This window comes from Scyliorhinus canicula, chromosome 24 (genome assembly GCF_902713615.1).
Source record: "Scyliorhinus canicula chromosome 24, sScyCan1.1, whole genome shotgun sequence".
Taxonomy (NCBI): domain Eukaryota; kingdom Metazoa; phylum Chordata; class Chondrichthyes; order Carcharhiniformes; family Scyliorhinidae; genus Scyliorhinus; species Scyliorhinus canicula.
In genome coordinates, this window is record NC_052169.1 from 1,761,821 (window position 1) to 1,786,042 (window position 24,222).

Here is a 24,222-nt window from a genome sequence, read left to right on the forward strand (position 1 = left end):
TGGGAGTCACCTTGTGTGCGACCAATCAGCTCATGGCCGATCTTCCGACTGTCCGGTATTCATAGATAACCTCAGCTGGTACGGGAATTGAACCTGCGCTGTTCGTGTTGCTCCGCAAGACAAGCCAGCCGTCCAGCCAACAGAGCTAAAACCAACAGTACATTGGGAGCAGAATCATGAAGCTAAAATATTTTGGAAAGTAAAACAATTTTTATTACTGCTTTCTAATATTTTATTACTGTTTTATGTTTCATGATTTTCTGGTTCACACACTGTGTCATTCTAAAATCCAGAAAATTACAAAATCCAGAACTGGTTTAGTGCAAGCATTCTGGACTGGGCAGGTTACAGTGGACTTGTAAACACACCTCTACTATTCATTCAGGCAGCAAATATTAACAATCTGTTTGTAATATGTCTGTGCTATTACTATTCTCTTTCTCCTTCATAATTATATCCTGTTCTTTTATTTCCTGACCACAGCGACTATACTTCAAAGTGCTTTGCTGGCACTTCGTAATTCTTAAATGAAGCTATCACCTGAACCTGGTCATGTAAAAAATTCAAGTTTTGCTAAAATTAAAGAAACTGAGCAAGGCCACATAAATCTAACAGAAAAGAATTAGAGTTGATGATCTTGCCTTTCCTGAAGGATGAATATCGTCAAGAATGAGATGGAGCAAAACAAAACCAATTCTCAGAATGTAAGGCCAATTCTTATTGCCTGTCTTTAGTTGCCCCAACTGTGTGCCTTGCTGGTCCTGAAAGAGTCATTAACTGCCAACTTCTGTTGACCTTGGTCAAACTGCGTTCACAACAGCAGATTTATTTTCCTAAAGGACATTCGTGAACCGGATGGTCATCCTTTTAGACAACAATTTGGTGCTTTCAATTCCAGATTTTAAGGAGCAGAATTTAAGTCCACAAACTGTTAGAGTGGGTGTTAAAACCGTGGTCCCTGTTCAGAAACATGAAAAAGTGCATCACCATCTCTTTAATGAATGAGCGGATTGGGCATTGACCAATTTATGGACCACAAGGCATTAATAGTGGAATGGGATTTGTTAGAAGGACACATTAGCAATAAGGTTTATGAAGTAGATTCATATCACAAAGTCAGATTGAGGATGACGGAGGGTACGCAATAAAGAAGGTCGTGTACTGATGTGGTGTGGTGGTGAGGATTGAATCTAAAGGAGAATTTTTGGAGGGGAGTCTGGGATATTCTGTGGAATTGGGAGAGGGGATTCGGGATTCTCTGGGATTGGGATTCTTGAGATTGGGATTGGGAATTCCGTGGGATTGGGAGAGGGAATTCTGTGGGGTTGGGATTCTGTGGGATTGGGATTCTGTGGGATTTGGGATTCTGTGGGATTGGAATTCTGTGGGATTGGGAGAGGGGATTCTGTGGGATTGGGAGAGGGGATTCTGTGGGATTGGGAGAGGGGATTCTGTGGGATTGGGAGAGGTGATTCGGGATTCTGTGGTATTGGGATTCTGTGGTATTGGGATTCTTGAGATTGGGATAGGGAATTCTGTGGTATTGGGATTCTTGAGATTGGGATAGGGAATTCTGTGGGATTGGGATTCTGTGGGATTTGGGATTCGGGATTCTAGGATTTGGGATTCTCTGGGATGGGGGAGGGATTCTCTGGGATTCTAGGATTTGGGAGCTGACAGTTTACCTCTGGCCGGGAGCGGCGGACACTCGGCCCCTCGGGCGCGGGGCGGCTCCTTGCCGCCTGTCCGCCGCCCCCGGGAACAATAAAGTGTTGTTGAGGGGCGGGGCCGCCGGGACAATAAAGTTTTGTTGCGGTTGTCAGGCGCAAGATGGCGGCGGAGCTGCGGCCGCCCCTGATGCTGGAGTCAGAGACCGAGACGGAGGGGGAGACGGAGGGGGAGGACATCTTCACCGGCAGCGTGAGTGCGCCCGGCCTCCGGGGGGCGGGGGATTTGGGAAGCGGGCTGGGCGGGTGTTTGCAGGTCTCTCTCTCTCTCTCTGTGTGTGTGTGTGTGTGTGTGGGGGTTTGCAGGTCTGTGTATGTGTATGTGTGTGTGGGGTGGGGATTTGCAGGTCGGTGTGTGGGGTGGGGGTTTGCAGGTCTGTCTGTGTGTGTGTGTGGGGGGGGGTTGCAGGTCTGTGTGTGTGGTGGGTGTTTGCAGGTCGGTGTGTGGGGTGGGGGTTTGCAGGTCTGTGTGTGTGTGTGTGGGGGGGGGGGTTTGCAGGTCTCTGTGTGTGTGGGGGGGGGGGGTGTTTGCAGGTCTGTGTGTGTGTGTGTGGTGGGGGTTTGCAGGTCTGGGTGGGTGGGTGGGTGGGTGGGGTGGGGATTTGCAGGTCGGTGTGTGGGGTGGGGGTTTGCAGGTCTGTGTGTGTGTGTGGGGGGGGGGGGGTTTGCAGGTCTCTGTGTGTGTGGTGGGTGTTTGCAGGTCTGTGGGTGGGGTGGGGGTTTGCAGGTCTGTGTGGGGTGGGGGTTTGCAGGTCTGTGTGTGTGTGTGTGTGTGTGATGGTGGGTGGGGTGGGGGTTTGCAGGTCTGTGTGTTTGGGGGGGGGTCTGAGACAGACATTTTTAATCAGTGTAAGGTGTTTAGTTGGTAAAGTGGAGTTGATAATATCAGATCAACCACGATCTCATTGAATAGTGGAGCAGGGTTGATGGACTGAATGGCGAACATCTGCATCTTGGTCCAAAGTTCGTTGAGATGCCATTTTGGTAGTAGAAACACTGTTGTGAAGAGAGATGTGAGGAATTTTCTCTTTGAGTTGGGCCCCTAGCTTCAGCAATCTGAATTCCTTGGCTAAGTTCCCTGAAAAAGTTCTTTGGGGCAGCATGGTGGTGCAGTGGTTAGCACTGCTATCTCATGGCGTCGAGGTCCCAGGTTCAATCACAGGCTCTGGGTCACTGCCCGTGTGGAGTTTGCACACACTCCGTGTTTGCGTGGGATGGCACCCAATGCTCTCTTCACCAACCGTGCATCATCCTAATTGGGGCCATATATGCTCACCAGCACTACCAACCTTCCCTCCAGCACACCCATCACTATCACCTAACTGCCCCTTTGATCCACCACCACCTTTTTCATCTGAAACCTCACCCTCTTCCCCACCAATATCGCCAACCCCTGGGCCCTACTATCAAACCCTGAATGAAACACCTGGGACCTTAGTTGACCTCTGCCACCCTCCACAGTTCCTCACCCATCAAGATAAACTGGTCGCTGTGCTGCAGGTGAGGTTTGAAACTTGTAGCCAGTACTGCCGGCTTCTCTCTGTCCTTCAACTTCTCTCCTTGCAAGGCAGCACGATGACGCAGTGGGTTAGCTCTGCTGCCTCACAGCGCCAAAGTCCCAGGTTTGATCCCAGCCCCGGGTCACTGTCCGTGTGGAGTTTGCACATTCTCCCTGTGTTTACATGGGTTTCACCCCCACAACCCAAAGATGTGCAGGGTAGGTGGATTGGCCATGCTAAATTGTCCCTTAATTGGAAAAAATGAATTGGGTACTTTAACATTTATTTTTAAAAAAAGATTCTTTCCTAGCTCCCCCACCTCGACCCACATCTTCGTCACTGCCGCCTTTGCCGGGGCAATCGCCTCCTTTGTGAACTAGGTGGGATTTTCTGACAACCCATTCACCTTAATTGAGACCGGTTTTCATTGCAGATTTATTTAATTAGCTTAAATTTCCCAAATCTCATTTAGGTCATTGAACTCTGCCCTCGGATCATTCGTCCAGTAACAATCACACTTAATTCTGCTGTAGCTGTTTGTGCAAACATTGCTGTGGAATCTAGGTTGAGAGGAGTGGGAATTTGCCCCAGGCCGCTGACTCTGTCCAGTGATCAATGTGTTTCAGCTAAACCGCTGAGAAAACCGCTAATAACTTATAAAAATAGGATGTTACATTAATTGGGATATGGGATTATGACTGATGGAACTTGTAGCCAGTATTGCCAGCTTCTCTGTTCTACGGTATGTGGGCTTCGCGAGAAAGACCAGCATTTATTCTGTTGGACTGAAGACATTTCCACTGGAGAGTCTGGATTCACATGTAGGACAGAGGAGGCGGGATGGCAGATTTCCTTCACTAAAGGACAGTAGTGAACCAGGTTTTTACAATAATCAATGATGGGTTTTATGGTTAACTTTACTGAAACTAGCTTTCAATCGCAGGTTTATTAATTAAACACCAGCTGCCGTGATGAGGTTTGAACCCATATCCCCGTCTCTGCGTGGGTTTCCTCCGGGTGCTCCGGTTTCCTCCCACAGTCCAAAGACGTGCAGGTTAGGTGGACTGACCATGATAAATTGAACCCATATCCCCAGAGCATTAACCTGAGCCTCTAGATTACTAGTCCGGTGACATTCCCACTGTGCCTCTATCTCGGGAAGAGTTGCTTTCTCTCGCTGGCTAAGAAATCCAAGGACCTGGTCATTTTCTTTCACAGGATGTTGGCATCGCTGGCTAGGCCAGTGTTTATTGCCTATCCCTAATTGCCCCCAAAGGTGGTGATGAGCCACCGTGAACCCCTGCAGTCATAGAACATACAGTGCAGAAGGAGGCCATTTGGCCCATCAAGTCTGCACCAACCCACTTAAGCCCACCACTTCCCCGTAACCCAATAACCCGTCCTAACCTTTTTAGACACTAAGGGCAATTTATCATGGCCAGTCCACCTAACCTGCACGTCTTTGGACTGTGGGAGGAAACCGGAGCACCCGGAGGAAACCCACGCAGAGACGGGAAGAATGTGCAGACTCCACACAGACAGTGACCCAGCGGGAAATCGAACCTAGGACCCTGGCGCTGTGAAGCCACAGTGCTATCCACTTGTGCTACCATGCTGCCCAAAGGTTGGTGCAGTTCATGTGGTGTGCACCCTGTGTACTGTTAGGAGGAGAGTCCAGGATTTAAAAAAAATAGTGCTACTATATAAGGAAGGGAATCTTATCAGGCACCAGAGTTGGGCGTTGGGAGGAATGTGTTCCCTCCCCACTTTCTCTTTGAACATTACTGAAAGCAAACCCCTATATTTGCAAATAGTCACATTTGGCTTTGCAGAGAACCTGTATTCCTTTTGTATTTCATACTGAAATGAAAATGAAAATCGCTTATTGTCACAAGTAGGCTTCAATGAAGTTACTGTGAAAAGCTCCTAGTCGCCACATTCCGGCGCCTGTTCGGCGAGGCTGGTACGGGAATGGTACTGCATGCTTCCCATTGTGGAAATTTGCGTGAATTATACAGGCCTATGTTATATTTTATTTCAGATTTTAAAGGAAACCAGATTGCAGAGTTTGGGTGTGTCTGGTAAAGTGGGGAGAGCAATTCTGCTTGCCAGAGCCTGCTGCATCATGCACTAGAGTGTCGGTATGCGGAGATACATTCAGAGGCTTTGCTGATCTTAGTCCACTCAAAAGTCTTGAAGTTTAACTATGGTTGACAGGGCCTCAATCTTACCAATGGCTAGAGCTGTGCTACATATTTGACTCCTTTGGAGAGAGATCTTTCTATGTGATATTTTAAAATGATCCAAAGAACATGCGTTTAACTGGAATTTTCCCTTGCTGTTCTTTCAAAATTAGCTCTCGGCTGTGTTGAAGGGGCTGAATCTAGGCACCAATCTTAGGAGATATGGTGTTGGCATTGATCGTTTAACATTCCTTCTCGTCAGGTCTGGCCTGTACAGATGTTTTACATTTTAATTGTAATTAAAGCAACTATGAATCTTGGTGTAATGTAGGGGAAGCTGCTGTGTGTGCATGACTGTAATGTACGTTTGGCTAATTTGTAAAATCTGTACACGTTCCTTGTTTCTCTGTCTTCCCTGGAGCCAGGGTTTCGTGGTCAGTAGCCACACTTTGCTACCTTACTCAAATTGTTTCAACTTGTCTGCTCTGCTGGTGATTGTTGATGAGCTGTTTGACCACAGTCAGCATCACATCAGATCAAATCCTATTTTTATTCTGGGTAGCACACTTTGGGGACAATGTCAAAGTCTTAGAGAGGGTGCAGGGGATATTTACTCTCGTGGAAACTGCTGTGCTGTGGATGGCCTGGAGAAACTGGGCTTGCTCTCCTTGGAGCGGAGAAGGTTAAGAGGCGATTTGAAATCTTTAGAGTTATGAATGGTTTTGATAGAGTAACTCAGGAGAAACTGGTTCCAATGGTAGGAAGATTGTTAATCAGAGAGCACCGATTTACGGTGATTATTCAAAACAACCATAGAGGAGATGTTTCTTATAAAGTGAGATGTGATGTGAAAAGGTGGTGGAAACTGGTCCAAAAGGGAATTAGATAGATAGGTATTTGAAAGGGATTTTTACAAGACTATTGGGGGGAAATTGCTACAGAAACAGGAATAAAAGAATGAAACCAGACAGACTACCCGGCATTGACCCAGGCACCAGAAACAGCAACAGCAAACCCAGTCCTGACGACCTTGCAAAGTCCTTCTTACGGACACCTGGAGGCCTGGGCAAAGCTGTCTCATACAACCTGCCATAATCATTGTCTAAGGTATGATTCTGTGACTATATCTCTGACACCACTTTGATGTCGTTCATGGGTATGTCCTGTCTCTCCAGCAGGACAGACCCAGCAGAGGTGGCGGCACAGTGGTATACAGTCGGGAGGGAGTTGCCCTGGGAGTCCTCAACATCGACTCTGGACCCCATGAAGTCTCATGGCTTCAGGTCAAACATGGGCAAGTAAACCTCCTGCTGGTTACCTGCGGGGGGAGTGGGTAGGGCTCTCTTTCAGAGGATCAGTGCAGACTCGATGGACCAAATGGCTTCCTCCTGCACTGTAGGGATTCTTATGATTCGATCACATATCAATCTTCAGCCAATATGATCACTCTCCGTGATATCAGGAAATGGCTGAAAGCACTGGATACTGTGTAGGCTATGGACTCTGACAATATTCCGGCAATAGTACTGAAGACTTGTGTTCCAGAACGTGCTGCACACATAGCCAAGCTGTTCGTGTACAGCTACAACACTGGCATCTACATGGCAATGTGGAAAATTGCCCAGGCGTGTCTTGTACACAAGAAACGGACAAATCCAACCCAGCCAATTGTGGCCTTAATCTGCATCATCAGGGTGATGGAAGAAGTCATCAACAGTGCTAAGAAGTGGCACTACTCAGCAATAACCTGCTCACGGATGCTCAGTTTGGGTTCCGCCACGATCACTCAGCTCCTGACCTCATTACAGCCTTGGTTCGTGGGTAGCACGGTGGCGCAGTGGGTTAGCTCTGCTGCATCACGGTGCCAAGGTCCCAGGTTCGATCCCGGCTCTGGGTCACTGTCCATGTGGAGTTTGCACATTCTTCCCGTGTTTGCGTGGGTTTCACCCCCACAACCCAAAGATCTGCAGGGCAGGTGGAATGGCTGCGCTACATTGCCCCTTAATTGCAAAAAATGAATTGGGTACTCTAAATTTATATTAAAAAAATTAAAGCCTTGGTTCAAACATGGATAAAAGAGCTGAATGCCAGAGATGAGAGTGGCTCCCCATGACAACCAAGGGGCTGGTTTAGCTCACTGGGCTAAATCGCTGGCTTTTAAAGTAGACCACAGGCCAGCAGCACGGTTCGATTCCCGTACCAGCATTCCCGTACCAGCCTCCCCGGACAGGTGCTGGAATGTGGCGACTAGGGGCTTTTCACAGTAACTTCATTGCAGCCTACTCGTGACAATAAGCGATTTTCATTTTTTTCATTTCATTTGACCGAGTATGTCATCAAGGAGCCCTAGCTAAACTGGAGTCGATGGGAATCGGGTGCGGGGGGGGGAAATCTCTCCGCTGGTTGGAGTCATACCTGGCACAAAGGAAGATGGTTGTGGTGGTTGTAGGTTAATCATCTCAGCTCCAGGACATCACTGCAGGAATTTCTCAGGGTGGTGTCCTAGGCCCAACCACCTTCAGCTGCTTCAGCAATGACTCTCCTTCCATCATAAGGTTAGAAGTAGGGATGCTGGCAGATATTCAACATCATGCGCGACTCTTTAGATAATGAAGCATTCCGTGCCCAAATGCAGCAAGACCTGGACAATATCCAGGCTTGGGGCTGACCAGTGGCAAGTTACATTAGCGCCACACAAGTGCCAAGCAATGACCATCTCCTACAAGAGAGGATCTAACCACTGCCCCTTGCCATTCAATGTCATTACCATCGGTGAATCGCCCACGATCATCATCATCCTGGGGGTTATCATTGATCAGAAACTGAACTGGTTTAGCCACATTAATGCATTGGCTACCAGGGCAGGTCAAAGGTTTCCCCCCCCCTCCCCCCCCAAAAAAGCCTGTCCACCATCTACAAAGGACAAGTCAGGAGTGTGATGGAATTCATTCCACTTGCCTGGATGATGAGTGTAGCTTCCAACAACACAAGAAGCTCGACACCATCCAGGACAAAGCAGCTCCACTTGATTGGTTCCCCTTCCACAAACATTCAAACCCTCCACCATTGATGAACAGCGGCAGCCGTGTACACCATCTACAAAATGCACTGCAGGAACTCACCAAGGTTCCTTAGGCAGCACCTTCCAAACCCACGACCACTACCATCTAGAAGGACAAGAGCAGCAGATACCTGGGAACCCCACCACCTGGATGTTCCCCTCCAATACACTCACCACCTCGACTTGGAAATATATCTGGCGTTCCTTCACTGTCACTGGGGCAAAATCCTGGAACTCCCTCCCTAACAGCACTGTGGATGTACCTACACCCGAGAACTGCAGCGATTCAAGAAGGCTGCTCACCACCACCTTCTGAAGGGCAACTAGGGATGTGCAGTGAATGCGGGGCGAGTCAGCAATGCCCACATCCCGTAAAATGAATTTTTCCTGAAAAAGAACCAGATAGCTCGACGCAAGACAGTGAGTTGAATTAACTCTTTCTGAGCAGAGGGCGGCAAGGTGACACAGTGGTTAGCACTGATGCCTCACTGCGCTGAGGACCTGGGTTCAATCCCGGCTCTGGGTCGCTGTCTGTGTGGAGTTTGCACATTCTCCTCGTGTCTGCGTGGGTCTCACCCTCACAACCCAAAGATGTGCAGGGTAGGTGGATTGGCCACACTAAATTGCCTCTTAATTGAAAAAAAATAATTGGGTACTCTAAATTTCTTTTAAACTCTTTCTGAGCCGTATGATTGACACTTTGAGTTGCTGCAAATGATCGGGTTGTAAACATTATGGTGCAAGAGGAGCAAAAGCAAGCTGCCTCCTGCTTCTTTGCTTGTGGTCAGCAAATTCAGCTCAGGCCCAGCATTGAACCCAAGATCTTCCTGTTCTGTTCTAGTCCTCAACTATTCTATCAAGTATTTCTTTTTTTTAAATTAAGGGGCAATTTAGCGTGGCCAATCCACCTACCCTGCACATCTTTGGGTTGTGGGGGCGAAACCCACGCAGACACGGGGAGAATGTGCAAACTCCACATGGACAGTGACCCAGAGCCGGGATCGAACCTGGGACCTCGGCGCCGTAAGGCAGCAGGGCTAACCCACTGCTGCCCCTATTCCATCAAGTATCACAGTCAGCTACTTTGCACGAATAAAGTGCCTCCGCACAAACCTTACAAATGATACTGTACCAGTGTGGGAATCTCCCTGCCAGCCATCTTCAATGAGAGGGAGTTGACCAGTTAGTGGCCTGTGTACAGTAGTGAAGCTTTACATTTGGGTGTACTGTGAGGATGTACCTTACAGCAGTGAGCACAGCCAAACTCAAATCGTGTTCTATCATTGTTAAAATAATACCTGTTGTCTGTCTGAATTTCCATTCTTCATCCTTGACATCCCATATCCAAATCCGATAGGCCAATCAGTAAATTTCACCATTCAGTTACATCACAACTGTTTTGTATCTTAACCTGATCTTCCTACCTTGATATTGTTGTTCATATATATCCGAGTCTTGCCAAAGGTGATTTGACTTTCTCTCCTGGTGAGTCTTGTCATCAACGATCACTTAAATAAACATACATTGTAGGGCATCTAAAACTCAATCCGTGGGAGGAAAACGTTTTTTTCATGGTAGATTTGATTTGATTTATTGTCACATGTACCGAAAAACAGGGAAAAATGTCTTTCTGTGGCCACAGTACATAGATAGTAGACAAAAAAGAATAATCAACAGAGTACGTTGACATATGGTACATCGACAAACAGTGATAGGTTATAGTGCGGAACAAGGGGCCAAACAAATACATGAGCAAGAACAGGGTAGGGCATCGTGAATAGTGTTCTTACAGAGAGTCCGAGGGGGAGTCGTTGAGGAGTCTAGAAGCTGTGGGGAAGAAGCTGTTCCTATGTCTGGATGTGCGGGTCTTCAGACTTCTGTACCTTCTGCCTGATGGAAGGGTCTGGAAGAAGGCAATGCCTGGGTGGGAGGGGTCTCTGATAATGCTGTCTGCCTTCCTGAGGTAGTGGGAGGTGTAGACAGAATCAATGTGGGGGTGGCAAGCTTGTGTGATGCGTTGGGCTGAGTTCACCGCACTCTGCAGTTTCTTGTGATCTTGGGCCGAGCAGTTGCCGTACCAGGCTGTGATGCAGCCGGATAGGATGCTCTCTATCGCACATCTGTAAACGTTTGTGTGAGTCGATGCAGACATGCCAAATTTCTTTTAGCTTCCGTAGGAAGTAGAGACGTCGTTGGGCTTTCCTGACTGTTGCATCAACGTGAGTGGACCAGGTCAGACTGTTGGTGATGGTGACCCCCCGGAACTTAAAGCTATCGACCATCTCCACTTCGGAGCTATTGATGCAGCCGGAGGTGGTGTGTCCCGCGCTATGCTTCCTGAAGTCGATGATCTGATTGAGATCCTTTGCCGAGTTTCAGCTGTCAAACTCCAGACTCCATGTTTTGGTTATTCCGCGATTTGAACACTGCAGTTCCTTTTGCGAATAGTCTATCACTGGAAACTCAGCCAGCCAGATTTTGCATTTGAAACTAATCAACTTTTCTAATTAATTTAACTAAGCAATATAAATGAAACCCAAGTGGGAATGTAGTTCTTATAAAATTAATTCGTATGATTTGACTGAAATGACTTTTTGTAATTGAGCGGGCTGTTAATCATAGTTCCATTCCAACTGGTGTCAGATTGACGTGAGGGGAGAGCGATTGGGAACTGCCGTGAACTCTCTCTATGTCTGTCGAGGAGGGTACTAGGATGCCTTAAGCATGGCTCCCTCTGGTTCAATCCAGGCTCTGGGTCACTGTCCGTGTGGTGTTTGCACATTCTCCCCGTGTTTGCGTGGGTTTCGCCCCCACAACCCAAAGATGTGCAGGGTAGGTGGATTGGCCACACTAAATTGCCCCTTAAGTGGAAAAAATGAATTGGGTATTCTAAATTGAAAGCATGGCTCCCTCTGCTGTCACGAACAGGTTCCGTTTGTATTATTCTACCATTTCAGTGGGTGTCGGCTTGTAGTGGGAATGGAGAGAGCCTGGTTACTTTATCTAGCCTCAGACTTTCTATTCTAGCAGGATTGCCATACTTAGGGTGGATCAGTTGAAGATATCCTGAGCAGGGTTGCGGTGGTAATTGAAACTTGTTATGTCTGACTGGCTGGCATTTTTAAACTCCTGGTGTTTAATGGCAGAATATTGTGCCTGGAATTGTGATCGATTTCGCTTTTCTTTTCTTCCCACCCTAACCTATATGTATTATCATATTTTCCTGCTTTTTAAAACTCAGTGTGGTGTGCTTCTCTTTTCCATCCTCCTCGCTTACCCTCTTCTCTTTCTTGCCCCCATTCCTGCAAAATGATTATATAAAAAGTGACGTTTTTAGATTGAGATGGTCGCACCCTTTCATATGAAGATTGTTTTTGCTTTGGAAAAGTCAGCAAATTGTAATTGCTAACCTAGAAATCTTATTTCAGTAGGTCCCAAGTAAAGTGTTCTGTGAGGAGTGTCAGTGTTAATGAGGTGAATTGAGGGAATAGAGGTTTGAACTGTTTGAACTGAGTGGAATAAGTGCTTTGCTTGGGAGAGGTGCAGGGAGAGGGTAATACCATAGTTGGGATATAAACAGGCAATTTGTGGGTCTCCAGCAGCAAACCTCATCAGTGATGACCATAGGGTGTGCTTGTATCAACTCTTATTGTCACTTTCTCCTGCTTCGAGCTCCTGTAGACTGAATTTTAACGTCTTTTTTTAGACCACCCCTTCAGAGATGGATTCCACAAAAACTCCCTGCAGTAACTCCAAGACTAATGGTATCCACTCTGATAATGATGATGAGCAAGATATTTTTGCAGGTAATGGGTTTAAAATTTCAGTGATTTGGATTTGTTTATTGTCACGTGTACCAAGATACAGTGAAAAGGATTGTTCTGTGTGCAGCTCAGACAGATCTTTCCGTAAATGAAAAGAAAATATATAATAGGGCAAGCATAAAATATACTGTTAAGTGTTAGGATTAAGTTTTAAGAAATTAGTACGGTTATAGGAGATGTAAGAGGAGGATCTGTGTCAGAGAGTCGCCACGCTCTGGCGCCATCTTAGATTTGTTTCCATTTGTAAAATCTCTTCAACATCCAGTCCTGTGGGGACTCTGGTATCCGACTGGTACAGGGAAACCTCTTGGGATTGCTTTGCAATTGATTTACATGATGCTTGTGGCTGATGTACTCAAGTGTTAGTTTCCTCTTTTTGATGATGCCGTCAGTCCTGATTGAGTGAATGGACTCTGTCAGACCCTCCCGCTCCCTCTTTGTTAATTTTGCGAGTCACCTTATTGCAGTTTGCTTCCTTCATATTGATTTTCTGCTGGTTATACAGCAGGCCATGGCTGTGCCATATTTTCAGTCTGTCAATGCTGAGAGTTCTCTGCTTGGATTACCCAGCCTCTGAGCTAATCTTGTAGCGTCAGTATTTATGTGACTGGTCCAGTTCAGTTTCTGGTCAGTGGTGGCACCCAGGTTGGTGATTTTTAAAATATTAACCTTTGGGCAGCACGGTGGCGCAGTGGGTTAGCCCTGCTGCCTCACTGCGCCAAGGTCCCAAGTTTGATCCCAGCTCTGGGTCGCTGTCCATGTGGAGTTTGCACATTCTCCCCGTGTTTGCGTGGGTTTCGCCCCCACAACCCAAAGATTTTCAGCGTAGGTGGATTGGCCACGCTAAATTGCCCCTTAATTGGAAATAATGAATTGGTTACTCTAAATTTATATTTTAAAAATGAGGCGCAATCATCAGTGAGCAACCCCACTTCTGACCCAATGAACACAGTAAGAAGTCTTACAACACCAGGTTAAAGTCCAACAGGTTTGTTTCAAACACGAGCTTTCGGAGCACGGCTCCTTCTTCAGGTGACCCAATGAAGGGGAGGTCATTGAAGCGGTTGAAGATAGTTCGGTCTATGCAACTCCCCTGAGGGCCTCTTGCAGAGATCATGTGCCACCAACAACTGCCTTGCTTTTTATTTTTGGATGGGCTGTGCCAAGAGTGTATGGTGCGGAGCTCGTTCTGCGGTTGAGAGATCTATTAAAACTATCGGAAGAGGTTACCGTTCCAGTTCAGAAGCATCTCTGCTGTGAATTAAGGCCTAGAAATGGACAGAGCAGCAGCTCTGTAGGAGTCACAGGGTATAAAAAGCTACACAATGAGGACAGTTCTATTAGGATTGAGTCTTCCAGTCTATCGCAGGAGGTATTTTGGTGTAATTGCCCTTTCATTGTAAAATGTGGTGTGTGTGTGTGGCAGTAGCATGTTACAGCAGATCCTTTCTCATTGCAGAAGCCACTGTGGAGTTATCTCTGGACAGCCCTCAAAATGACAATCAGACTAAACAATCCGCTGCTGATGTAACAGTAACAGTTCCACCCAGTGCTGCTATACAATCCCAGATTAAAAGATACCAAGAGGTAAGGATTCAATTTGAAGTCTTTCAAATGTTGTGAGCTCTAGCTTTGGTGTGAGAGTTGCACCTTTAACTCAACTATCTCTGGATCTGTAAAGACTTAATTACCTGCAAATGCTCGCATTCAAAGCATTGTCTTGCATCTTTGACTTGTATGTGTTTCTGGAACATGCCTCTTCATTCACCTGAGGAAGGAGCAGTGCTCTGAAAGCTAGTGATTTGAAACAAACCTGTTGGATTTTAACCTGGTGGTGTAAGACTTCTTACTGTGCTCTTGGAAAGAGCAACCCACTTAAGCCCGCGCCTTCACCCTATCCCAGTAACTCCACCTAACCCTATTGGATACTAAGGGCAATTTATCATGGCCAATCCACCTAACCCGCACATCTTTGGACTGTGGGAGGAAACTGGAGCACCCGGAGGAAACCCATGCAGAAACGGGGAGAACACGCAGACTCCGCACAGACAGTGACACAAGCCGGGAGTCAAACCTGGGACCCTGGAGCTGTGAAGCCACTGTGCTACCCACTGTGCTACCGTGCTGCACGCTGTTAGATTTACCCTGGTTTTTTCTCTGCTATAAGTGAAGGGCAATTTCACTTTAATGAACAAATGTCACTGGTTGTTCATCAGTGCAGGGCATTGGTGCAAGGCTCTGATATCATTTTAGTGTTCCTGAGCCCTGGCCACTGAACCAAGTTCTAGCGGCACTAAGTGGATAGACAGGCACCCTGAGCTATTCACTGTGGTAATAGCAAAAGGTGTTTCTGAACCTGCGACTATCAGCACACTTTGAAATGCATCGTTGTTTGCTAGAATTCACATGGTGCCTTTGCTGATTGAATTTTTATAGTTGCAATTTATATTTGTGGCTAGACAGATTTGAGCGAGTTGCTGCATCCACCCCGATGCTACTTTCACTGGGTTTACTGGATAGTGAGCAGCTGAAACTTCCTCCCTTCCGGAAAACAGCAGTACTTTCTTTACCAATAGTTAATTTGACATAGGCTAGTGTGTTAAATTGGAGCTTTCGGGTCTGTGCGGCTCAGCCTGCCACTTGGGGCGTCACTGTGGAGACTGTTCTGAGTAAGCAGTACAGCTGTTTCTATCGGGCATTCTGATTAAACAAATGTTCCCTCATCTCTGTTGGGCGTTGGAAGTTTAAAAGGATGCTTGAAATTGATTGGTATATCTGTTGGCTGGGATACTGACTGTGATGCATCTCTTTCGTTCTTTGGCAGCTGGAGGAGGAAGTGGTGGACGAGGATGAGGATCAGTTTGATATGAAAGTTACAGTTACTGAACCAGAGAAAGTGGGTAAGGCAATGATCCTGATTTATGCCAAAGATTAGTTTGGATTCGGGGAAAGTGAATTGATGTGTTCAGCATAAATATTTGATATCATGTGTCATTAATGTCGGTTAATTCACTTGCTCTGCTGCTTTCTGTAATTTTTTTTTTTCTTTTTTTTTATAAATTTAGATTACACAATTATTTTTTTTTCCAATTAAGGGGCAATTTAGCGTGGCCAATCCACCTACTCTGCACATTTTTTTTGGGTTGTGGGGGCGGAACCCACGCAGACACTGGGAGAATGTGCAAACTTCACACGGACAGTGACCCAGAGCCGGGATCGAACCTGAGACCTCAGCGCCGTGAGGCGGTTGTGCTAACCACTAGGCCACTGTGCTGCCCTTGCTTTCTGTAATTCTAATGGTGTCTGTAAATGGCGGCAGCCAGTGGTGAATGTTTGCCTTGTTTTTTCACCAGTCCTAGTTCTGAAGATTGGCCTCGCTATTAGCAATCTTTATCCTTTGATTTCTATCCCTCAGCTTCCCTCACTGCGTGTCCGAGAGGCCAGTCCTCGTTCTGATATTATTTGTCCATGCCACGTGCCAAAATATCTCCCTTTCCTCCCTGCAGCATGATCGTCCTGACGGCATTGACTTTGGCACTCCTGTAGATTGAGGGCTCCACCTGTCTTCATTTTGAAAATTTAGGGTGGCGGTTTAATGAATCACTGACTATACAGGGATAGGATGCCGACTTGCTGTGGGGTGAACATCTCCACTCCGTTCCCAATCAAGAGATGTGACTGGAGGGATGGCATGGTGGCGTAGAGGTTCGCACTGCTGCCTCACTGCACTGAGGTCCCAGGTTTAATCCCAGCTCTGGGTCACTGTCCGCATGGAGTTTGCACGTTCTCCCCGTGTTTGCGTGAGGTTTCGCCCCCACAACCCAAAGATGTGCAGGGTCGGGCAGCACGGTAGCACAAGTGGATAGCACTGTGGCTTCACAACGCCAGGGTCCCAGGTTCGATTCCCCGCTAGGTCACTGTCTGTGCGGAATCTGCACGTTCTCCCTGTGTGTGTGTGGGGGGTTTCCTCCGGGTGTTCTGGGTTCCTCCCACAGTCCAAAGACGTGCAGGTTAGGTGGATTGGCCATGATAAATTCCCTTAGTGACCAACAAAAAAAAGGTTAGGAAGGGTTATTGAGTTAAGGGGATAGGGTGGAAATGAGGGCTTAAGTGGGTCGGTGCAGACTCAATGGGCCATATGGCCTCCTTCTGCACTATGTTCTATGTGGATTGGCCACGATAAATTGCCCCTTAATGGAAAAAATGAGTTAGGTATCTAAATTTATTTTTTTAAAAGACATGTGACTGTGAGGAGACTCTGAGCAGGGGTCAGGCTCTTCCCAAGGTTTGGAATATGGGGGATAAAATCTCACACACCGTTTAGCACAGTATAAACAGCAGCATATGAGGAAGCTGGCTGCTCTTGGGATTGTGATTCAATATTTGCCTTTCATTTAGTCTTTCCTGCATCAGTAACTGTCTGCCTGGAAACCTGTCACTCTGGTGCTTGTTGGACAGAACTTCTTCAGAAGTTTAAAATGTCGTCTTACAGGCTGTTTCAGTTGAAAGATGGAGCCTCCTGCTTAGGCGAGGGCATGAACTATTTTTGATGCTATGGAGAGCAGTGATGACACGTCAGTGGGTGTGTCAAAAAAAAGCAATCCTGCCGGCCCCTAATTTGGGAATGATCTGAGAGGAAGTGATTGGGTGACTAGTGGTTGAGAACAGTTCCTGTATTTCAGTGCAGAGCCCAACATCTGTGAGAGGCTTTTGTCTTGTTGGCAATTAATGTGGTTGCTCAATGCTAACCACCTTTTGTTGTAGGTTACAGTTTGTATATCAAACTGATGAGTATAAAATATTTGTAGCAAATGAACTGACCAAGTGAGGGGAAGGATTTATTTAACAATTTAATTATTTGAAATGAGTACCATGGGGCCATTTAACCTACCATCCCCGGTCTGTGTACTTGCTCTGATTCTGAAACTAGTAGCCTTGTACCCTGATTATCCAGTCTTTTTTTAGAAAAAAGGTCCACTGCCAAGGGTTATTGTTCACCGTCATTTCTAGTGGTAATCCTATCACCCTTTTGTATTTTAAAGCCGTGTTTTTCAAACCTTTTTTTCCCGGGACCCACTTTTAGCAACCGGCCGACTTTAGTGACCCATGCCAGCCGACCTTTACATCACAGTGTTTTCACTTACCTTTAATGCGGCAGGAATGCCTGCTTGGTTCTCAATCGCACTTGCCTTGCCATTCAATATTATGTTTCTACGAAGGACTTCAGCTGCTGATTTAAGTTCTCGCTGTATCCTTTAACGAGGTTTATTCTCCAACGCTCCATGCTTAGTCTTCAAATGCCTTTGAAGTATTGAGAGTTTTAAACTTTCATTTGCCAGTACTTCCCTGCACATAACACACATGAGCTTTGCATCCTGATTTGCGTTGGCACAGCTAATAAATCCATACCTCAAGAAATCATCTTTACACTGCTTTGTTTCTGAATTCAGTTTTCTTTGCTTAAAACGATACACCTTCAGTTCTCCACAGCCCTGTTGCTTGCTTGCTTGCAGCTAGAAAATGGAGGAATCTCTCCTCCGTGATTTTGCGCCAAAAGCACGGACGTACAGGGCGCATGACGTCAGTGTACGGGCCAGGCATTTGACCTGCTCTCTGCCGCCGCTTCTGGCCGGAAGACTGGATTGTTCTATTTATAATCTGGTTGCGGCCGTTGGGGACTTCTCCCGTGATCAGGAATGCTGTGACCGTGCGTCCTGCAGTCTAAAAACCCTGTTTTAAATTATGGGGTCAATCTTCTTTTGACCACTCTAACTTTGGACTATTTCTTAGTTCTCAGTGTTGGTCTTTTGCAGAGACATGACCCGTTTTAAGCTGGTGCTGATCTTGGGGCCAGCTGTAGTATTGGTCAGATGGCGCTGTTTGACTTTAATCTGATGGTATTCTCTGTCACCATGATGCCTCTTCAAACTTTGGTCTCTGTTAGCTGAATCGGGTAAAAGGAAAGCAAACTGTGGCTTTGTCATTAATCTCACTTTTTCCAATGTGAAATTCCAGTCTGGAGTTTTGGCTCTTGGATCAAGAGTGTTAGGGTTGCTGGATCAACCAGTCTGGAATTTGATATAGCTGTTGAAGGATTCCTGTTAACATTAAACTGGCAGTGATTGGGGAAAGAATCAACATGGATGTGTATATTGCTGCCTCAAGGCGCCGAGAACCCAGGCTCGATCCCGGCCCCGGGTCACTGTCCATGTGGAGTTTGCACATTCTCCCCGTGTCTGCGTGGGTCTCTCCCCCACAACTCAGAGATGTGCCGGGTAGTTGGATTGGCCACGCTAAATTGCCCCATAATTGGAAAAATTTAATTTAAAAACAAAAAGACACAAATTATTCCCAATTTTTGTGTTCCTGCCCTTCTCCAAGCTAAACCTGCAGGTTATGCATACATTAATTAGTTGTATTCTTTTCAAGAGGGCAACTATCTCAATGTGGAAAACAGGCATTATCCCTGTGATCTGTGGCTGAGTTGCAGCTGTTGATCTGGCAATCAGTCAGGATGCAGAACCGATGGTTGGTGTCTCCACAGTTCTGGTGAAATTGCCTCGGGCAAACACATTTTTGGCTCTGTTTAGCTGGTTGCAGCTGTTCATTCCAAATCTCTGAGTTGGTATTCAGCCTGCTGGGCACTGTTGCTGTTGCCTCATCTGCAGAACTGCCCTGCTGCCATTATTATATATTTATGGTTTAATATTTGGGGATAATGCAGCAGCAATGGTATCCGGAATAATTGTAGTTGTATCTTTAATTTCACTAGGTGATGGGATGGCTGCATACATGGCTTACAAAGTCTCCACTTTGGTATGTATCAGTGGTGATTGGATAACGTTTGTGGTAGACATGTGCACGATTCATGGTGAATCATGTAGCTATTCTGGTCCATCTAAATAAAGGTTCTCTATTCATGTATTTAGGATACAAGGCTTGGTGCATACTTTTATGTGCAAGTAGTCTCGACAATGAGAGAATGCATGACTATCTGACGTTTTAGTGATTTGTTTTTAGGTGAGGGTGTGGGATTTCACATCTTTTTACAATGCTGGATCTTGGGGCAGAGGTTAGTACTGCCATGTGTACACAGTTGCAGAGGTTATTATTTTGTGTTTTACTTTGCAGACCAGCTTATCCATGTTCAAGAGGAAGGACTTCAGTGTAAGGCGAAGATTTAGTGATTTTCTTGGATTATATGACAGACTCTCGGAAAAGCACTCTCAGAACGGCTTCATCGTCCCTCCACCGCCTGAGAAGAGCTTAATAGGTATGACCAGAATCAGAGATTTAATGGGCATTCCGTTTCACTTTCATTCATCCCTCTTGTCGAGTGTAGAGTACTGGGCTCGGAAGTTACTGAAATGGGTTTCCCGTGGCTCTTTAGGAATCACCGTACAGAAAGGAGGGATTGAAGAAGAATAATACTTTTTATTTAAAGGAGTAGTTCGTGCTGTTTGAAACCTCCTCGGTATTTTACTTACAAAAGTGCAAGGCACCCAAAGTTTTCTCCAAACAGCTGGTTGTTTTCCATGCACCCACTGCTACCCAACATTCCTCAATATGTTTTTTGAGATATGATGCGGAGTCATGTTAATGTTTTGGATCTCACTTTACTTCCCACTTCACTTGTGAGTGAAGAGTTGCTCTCCCCACAGCTGAGTGCTATAGAAACGTTGCTGTAAATGAGTCTTCCAGAGAGGGGAGAGAATTGCAGGGAGGTTTGTAAAGATGCTTCTAATTGGACGTGATATTTTCCTAAATGTCTTATCTGTATTCTGTTAATAACTTTGAGCAGCAAGAATTAGGAATAGGCTCATGTTATTTGTGAAATCCAGTTCTTTTGAAATGGACACCTTCTATTTCTTTCAAATTGCAATATTGTCATTGGTAATATCCAAATTTAATGGTGTCTGGGAATCTCTTTATTAAAGCCCCTTTCCCCTGACTAACACAAACCTCAACGGCCAACAAATTAATTTCTCCACCATCACTCTGGTTTTCCCCAATACAATTTCTAATCATGGATTCTCTTTGGGTCAGGTATGACCAAAGTGAAAGTTGGGAAGGAAGATTCCTCCTCTGCTGAGTTCCTTGAGCGCAGGCGAGCTGCATTAGAAAGGTGAGTATGGAAAGGAATTGGTGGAAGTTAAAGAAGGTACAGTATAGCTTCATCGACCAGCATTTATATATCAAGATATTTAATATAGAAAGGTTTTTGATTGACAGGAAAGTCAAGTGTCATGGGGAATAAGCAGGGAAGTCGAGTTAAGGCCCACAGTCGGATCGATCATGATCTTATTGAATGGCAGAGCAGACTCGAAGGGCTGAATGGCCTACTCTTTCTTGTGATCCGGGGAAAAAATTGACTTTGACATTCTCCTTGGTGCAGTCAGTGGCCGAGATTGGGGTTTGAGATGGTTGCTGCAGGGATGGAAGTTGGTGCCACCTGATTCTGCTGCTGGATTTAACTGCAAATGGCCAGGAGCATTCTGCTGGACACGGGTCCCCAGAAATCTCTGCTAATGAACTGGACTGAAATAGCTTTATGTGTAGAGACATAGAAAAAGGGAGCAGGAAGAAGCCATTTGGCTGTTTGAGACTGTACCATTCATTACGATCAGGCTGATCCTCCATCTTGACTCCATATCCCTTGACACCTTTTAGAGTTTAGAAATCTTTCGATTTTCTTCTTAAAGATATTCAGTCCCCCCAGCCTATTGTGGTATAGAATTCCACAGGTTCACTACCCTCTTGAGTGAAGAAGTTTTGTCCATATCTCAGTCCTAAATGGCCTGCGCTGTATCCTGGAACTGTGACCTCTTTCTAGACTCTCCAGTCAGAGGAAACAACATCGCTGCATCCAGTCTGTCCGGCCCTGTCTCAGTGCAATCCCCCCTCATTCTTCTAAATCCCAGTGAATACAGGCCCAGTTGAGCCAGTCGCTACTCCTACGACAATCCTGCCACCCCAGGAATCTGTCTGGTGAACATTCACTGCACTCCCACTATGGCATGTTTATCCTTTCTTGGATAAGGAGACCAAAACTGCACCCACTACTGCAAAGTCCCTTTCCAGCTGCAGTGAGATATCCTTGCTCCTTTACTCCAGACCTCTTGCAATGAAGGCTAACATACCGTTTGCCTTTCTAACATTTCCCAATCTATCACCATTTAAATGGTGCCATTCTGTTTCTCTGTCAGAAGTGGATAACTTCAATTTTTAATCCACGTTGTACTGTATCTACCATGTATTTGCCCACTCACTCAACTTGTGTCAATCACCTTGAAGCCTCACCACTCACATTCCCCATTCCCATCAAGTTTGAAGTTGTCAGCAAACTTGGAAATATTACAATTGGTTCCCTCATCCAAATCATTAACATACGCATCGCAGAATGCTGGGGCCCAAGCATTGATCCCTGCGGGACACCAGCCATCGCCTGCCCCCTGGGAAAAGACCCATTCGTTCCTACTCTCGTTTCCAGCCTGCTAACCAATTCTTAATCCATGTCAATATATTAACCCCCCCCCCCAATCCCGTGAGCAGTAATTTTGCGCACTAACCTCTTACGTGAGACTTTATCAAGAGCTTTCTGAAAATCCGCATACACCATATCTACTGGTTCACCCTTATCTATTCTACTAGTTGCATCCTCAAAAAAACTACTAGGTTTATCAAACATTTCCTTTTCATAAATCCATGTCTAATCCCATTGACATTTTCCAAGTGTCCTGTTAGTACATCATTTTTGACATAGATTGTAGTGTTTTCCCAACTAAAAACAAAATTTGTTTGGGATTTGGGTGTTGCTGGCTAGGCCAGGATTTATTGCTTTCCCTTAGTTGCCCTGGAGAAGTTGCCTTCTTGAACCACTGCAGTCCCACATGCTATTTGGGAGGGAGTTCAGGATTTTCACCAGCGACAGTGAAGGAATGGCCGATATATTTCCAAGTCAGGGTGGTGAGTGACTTGCAAGGGAACCTCCAGGTGGTGAGGTTCACGGGTATCTGCTGCTCTTGTCCTTCTAGACGGTAGTGGTCGTGAGTTTGGATAGTGCAGCCTAAGGAGCCTTGCAGTGCATCTGGTAGATGGTGCACAGAGCTGCCACTGTCGGTGGTTGAGGGATTGAATATTTGCGGAAGGGGTAGTAATCAAGTGGGCTGTTTTGTATTGGACGGTGTTGAGCGTCTTGTGTTGGAGCTGTACTCATCCAGGCAAGTGAAGAGTGTTTTCCTGATTTGTGTCTTGTAGATGGTGGACAGGCTTTTGGGGGGTCAGGAGGTGACCCACCTTTGACCCGCCCTGGTAGCCTAGTATTAATATGGCTAGTTCAGTTCAGTTTCTGATCAATGGTAAGCCCCAGGATGCAGATTGTGGGGGATTCAGTGTTGGTAATGCTCATTGTCTGGCACTTGTGTGGCGCAAATGTAACTTGCCACTTGTAAGCTCAAGCCTGGATATTGTCCAGGTCTTGCTGCATTCGGACATGGACTGCTTCAGTGTCTGAGGAGTCGCCAATGGCTGAACATTGTGGGTCATCAGCGAACATCCCCACTTCTGGCCTTATAGAATCATAGAATCTCTACAGTGCAGAGGGAGGCCATTCAGCCTATCAAGTCTGCCCCACCCTCTTAAAGAGCTCCGCCCTATCCCCGCAATCCCATCCAGAGGCAATTTATCATGGCTAGTCCACCTAACCTGCACATCTTTGGACTGTGGGAGGCTCGAGACTTCCAGCGGTGGCCATGAGGTTTCATTCCAAAGCTGCGTGAATGGGGGCTGAGGCGTCTTCCATTGATTTACGGAGGTCCTCCGACGCAATTCACCGCTGTTTTTCAAATTCCCTCGCCAAGGTGCTAGATGAGAAGGCTGAGAGTTGGGAGCTGGAGCTGATGCACAACACGGCGGAAGAGCTTCACCAGCCGATACACGCCATGGAAGGGGGGAAAGCTCGTTTTGAGAGGCGTTTGACAGCAGAAGAGATGAATTAGCAAAAGGATCATGGACATATTAAATACCTGGGGAAGAGCATGCTGTGGAGTTGCAGCCAAACGACCAGGATGCAGAAATCATTCAAGTGGCGCCCACACACCAGAGAGCGAGACCATCGCCAACCTCTGCCAGGACATTAATGATGCAGTGGATGGACAGCAGATTCTGGACAAGGGGAGTTCTGTGCTTAAAGGATCTCTTCCAGGGAGAGATGGGCACCACATTGTTTGTCAAAGATAAACTTGGAATCTCACCACATGAACCAGTTGGAAAATCAGAGACCATGGAAACTGCAGAAACAGCAGCCACAAAATAGTGTATTGCATTGCTGGCACAACACACAGCCCAGCGACTGAAGAGGTCAAAGCTGCGCCTGAAGGGGGAAGTCTCGGAACAAGCAGTAGAAGGGGTTGGACTTGTGGGGAAAATGGGGTGCGAGCTATCTTCTGTGGAGGAGAAGCCAGCAGAGGAAGAGATTGAATTCATTGAGATTTCTCACACGTGACCGCACACATGGTGAACTAGCCCAGTACAACCAATCAGATGGAACAAGTAAAGATAGGCACGTTGATGTGGCTTTGCCTAAACCGTGTAAAGACAGTGAAATGGCTGCACAATCACATGTTTTGAGGGGGGGGGGGCAGTGTTTCCCTGCACTGCCCCCCCCCCCCCCCCCCCCCCCCCCCCCCCCCTGGCCCGGCCCGGCCCAGCTCTTTGTTTCTGTTCGTCTTGGTTTGCTTTTCTTTGCAAAGCTTTGTTGTAAACTTGGCCAAAGCAGCAGCAGCTCAGTCATTGGCTGGTGTGCAGTTTTGGAATGTATGGGGCAGCACGGTGGTGCAGTGGTTAGCGTTGCCTTATGGCGCTGGGTCTCTGTCCGTGTGGAGTTTGCACATTCTCCCTGTCTTTGCGTGGGTTTCGCCCCCACAACAC

General features: G+C 46.5%; 1 protein-coding gene across 1 annotated transcript in view; it reads left to right on the plus strand.

Annotated features, from left to right (window-relative positions):
- Positions 1–1,768: 1,768 nt before the first annotated feature.
- Positions 1,769–24,222, plus strand: part of LOC119956766 (sorting nexin-1-like) — a 37,729-nt gene continuing 15,275 nt past the window's right edge. Inside the window, exons 1-7 of the mRNA XM_038784146.1 lie at positions 1,769–1,920; positions 12,177–12,276; positions 13,754–13,881; positions 15,119–15,194; positions 19,067–19,110; positions 19,426–19,567; positions 20,341–20,419. Coding sequence (XP_038640074.1) covers positions 1,831–1,920; positions 12,177–12,276; positions 13,754–13,881; positions 15,119–15,194; positions 19,067–19,110; positions 19,426–19,567; positions 20,341–20,419 — 659 coding nt within the window. The 5' untranslated portion in view covers positions 1,769–1,830. The remainder of the gene's footprint in view (positions 1,921–12,176; positions 12,277–13,753; positions 13,882–15,118; positions 15,195–19,066; positions 19,111–19,425; positions 19,568–20,340; positions 20,420–24,222) is intronic.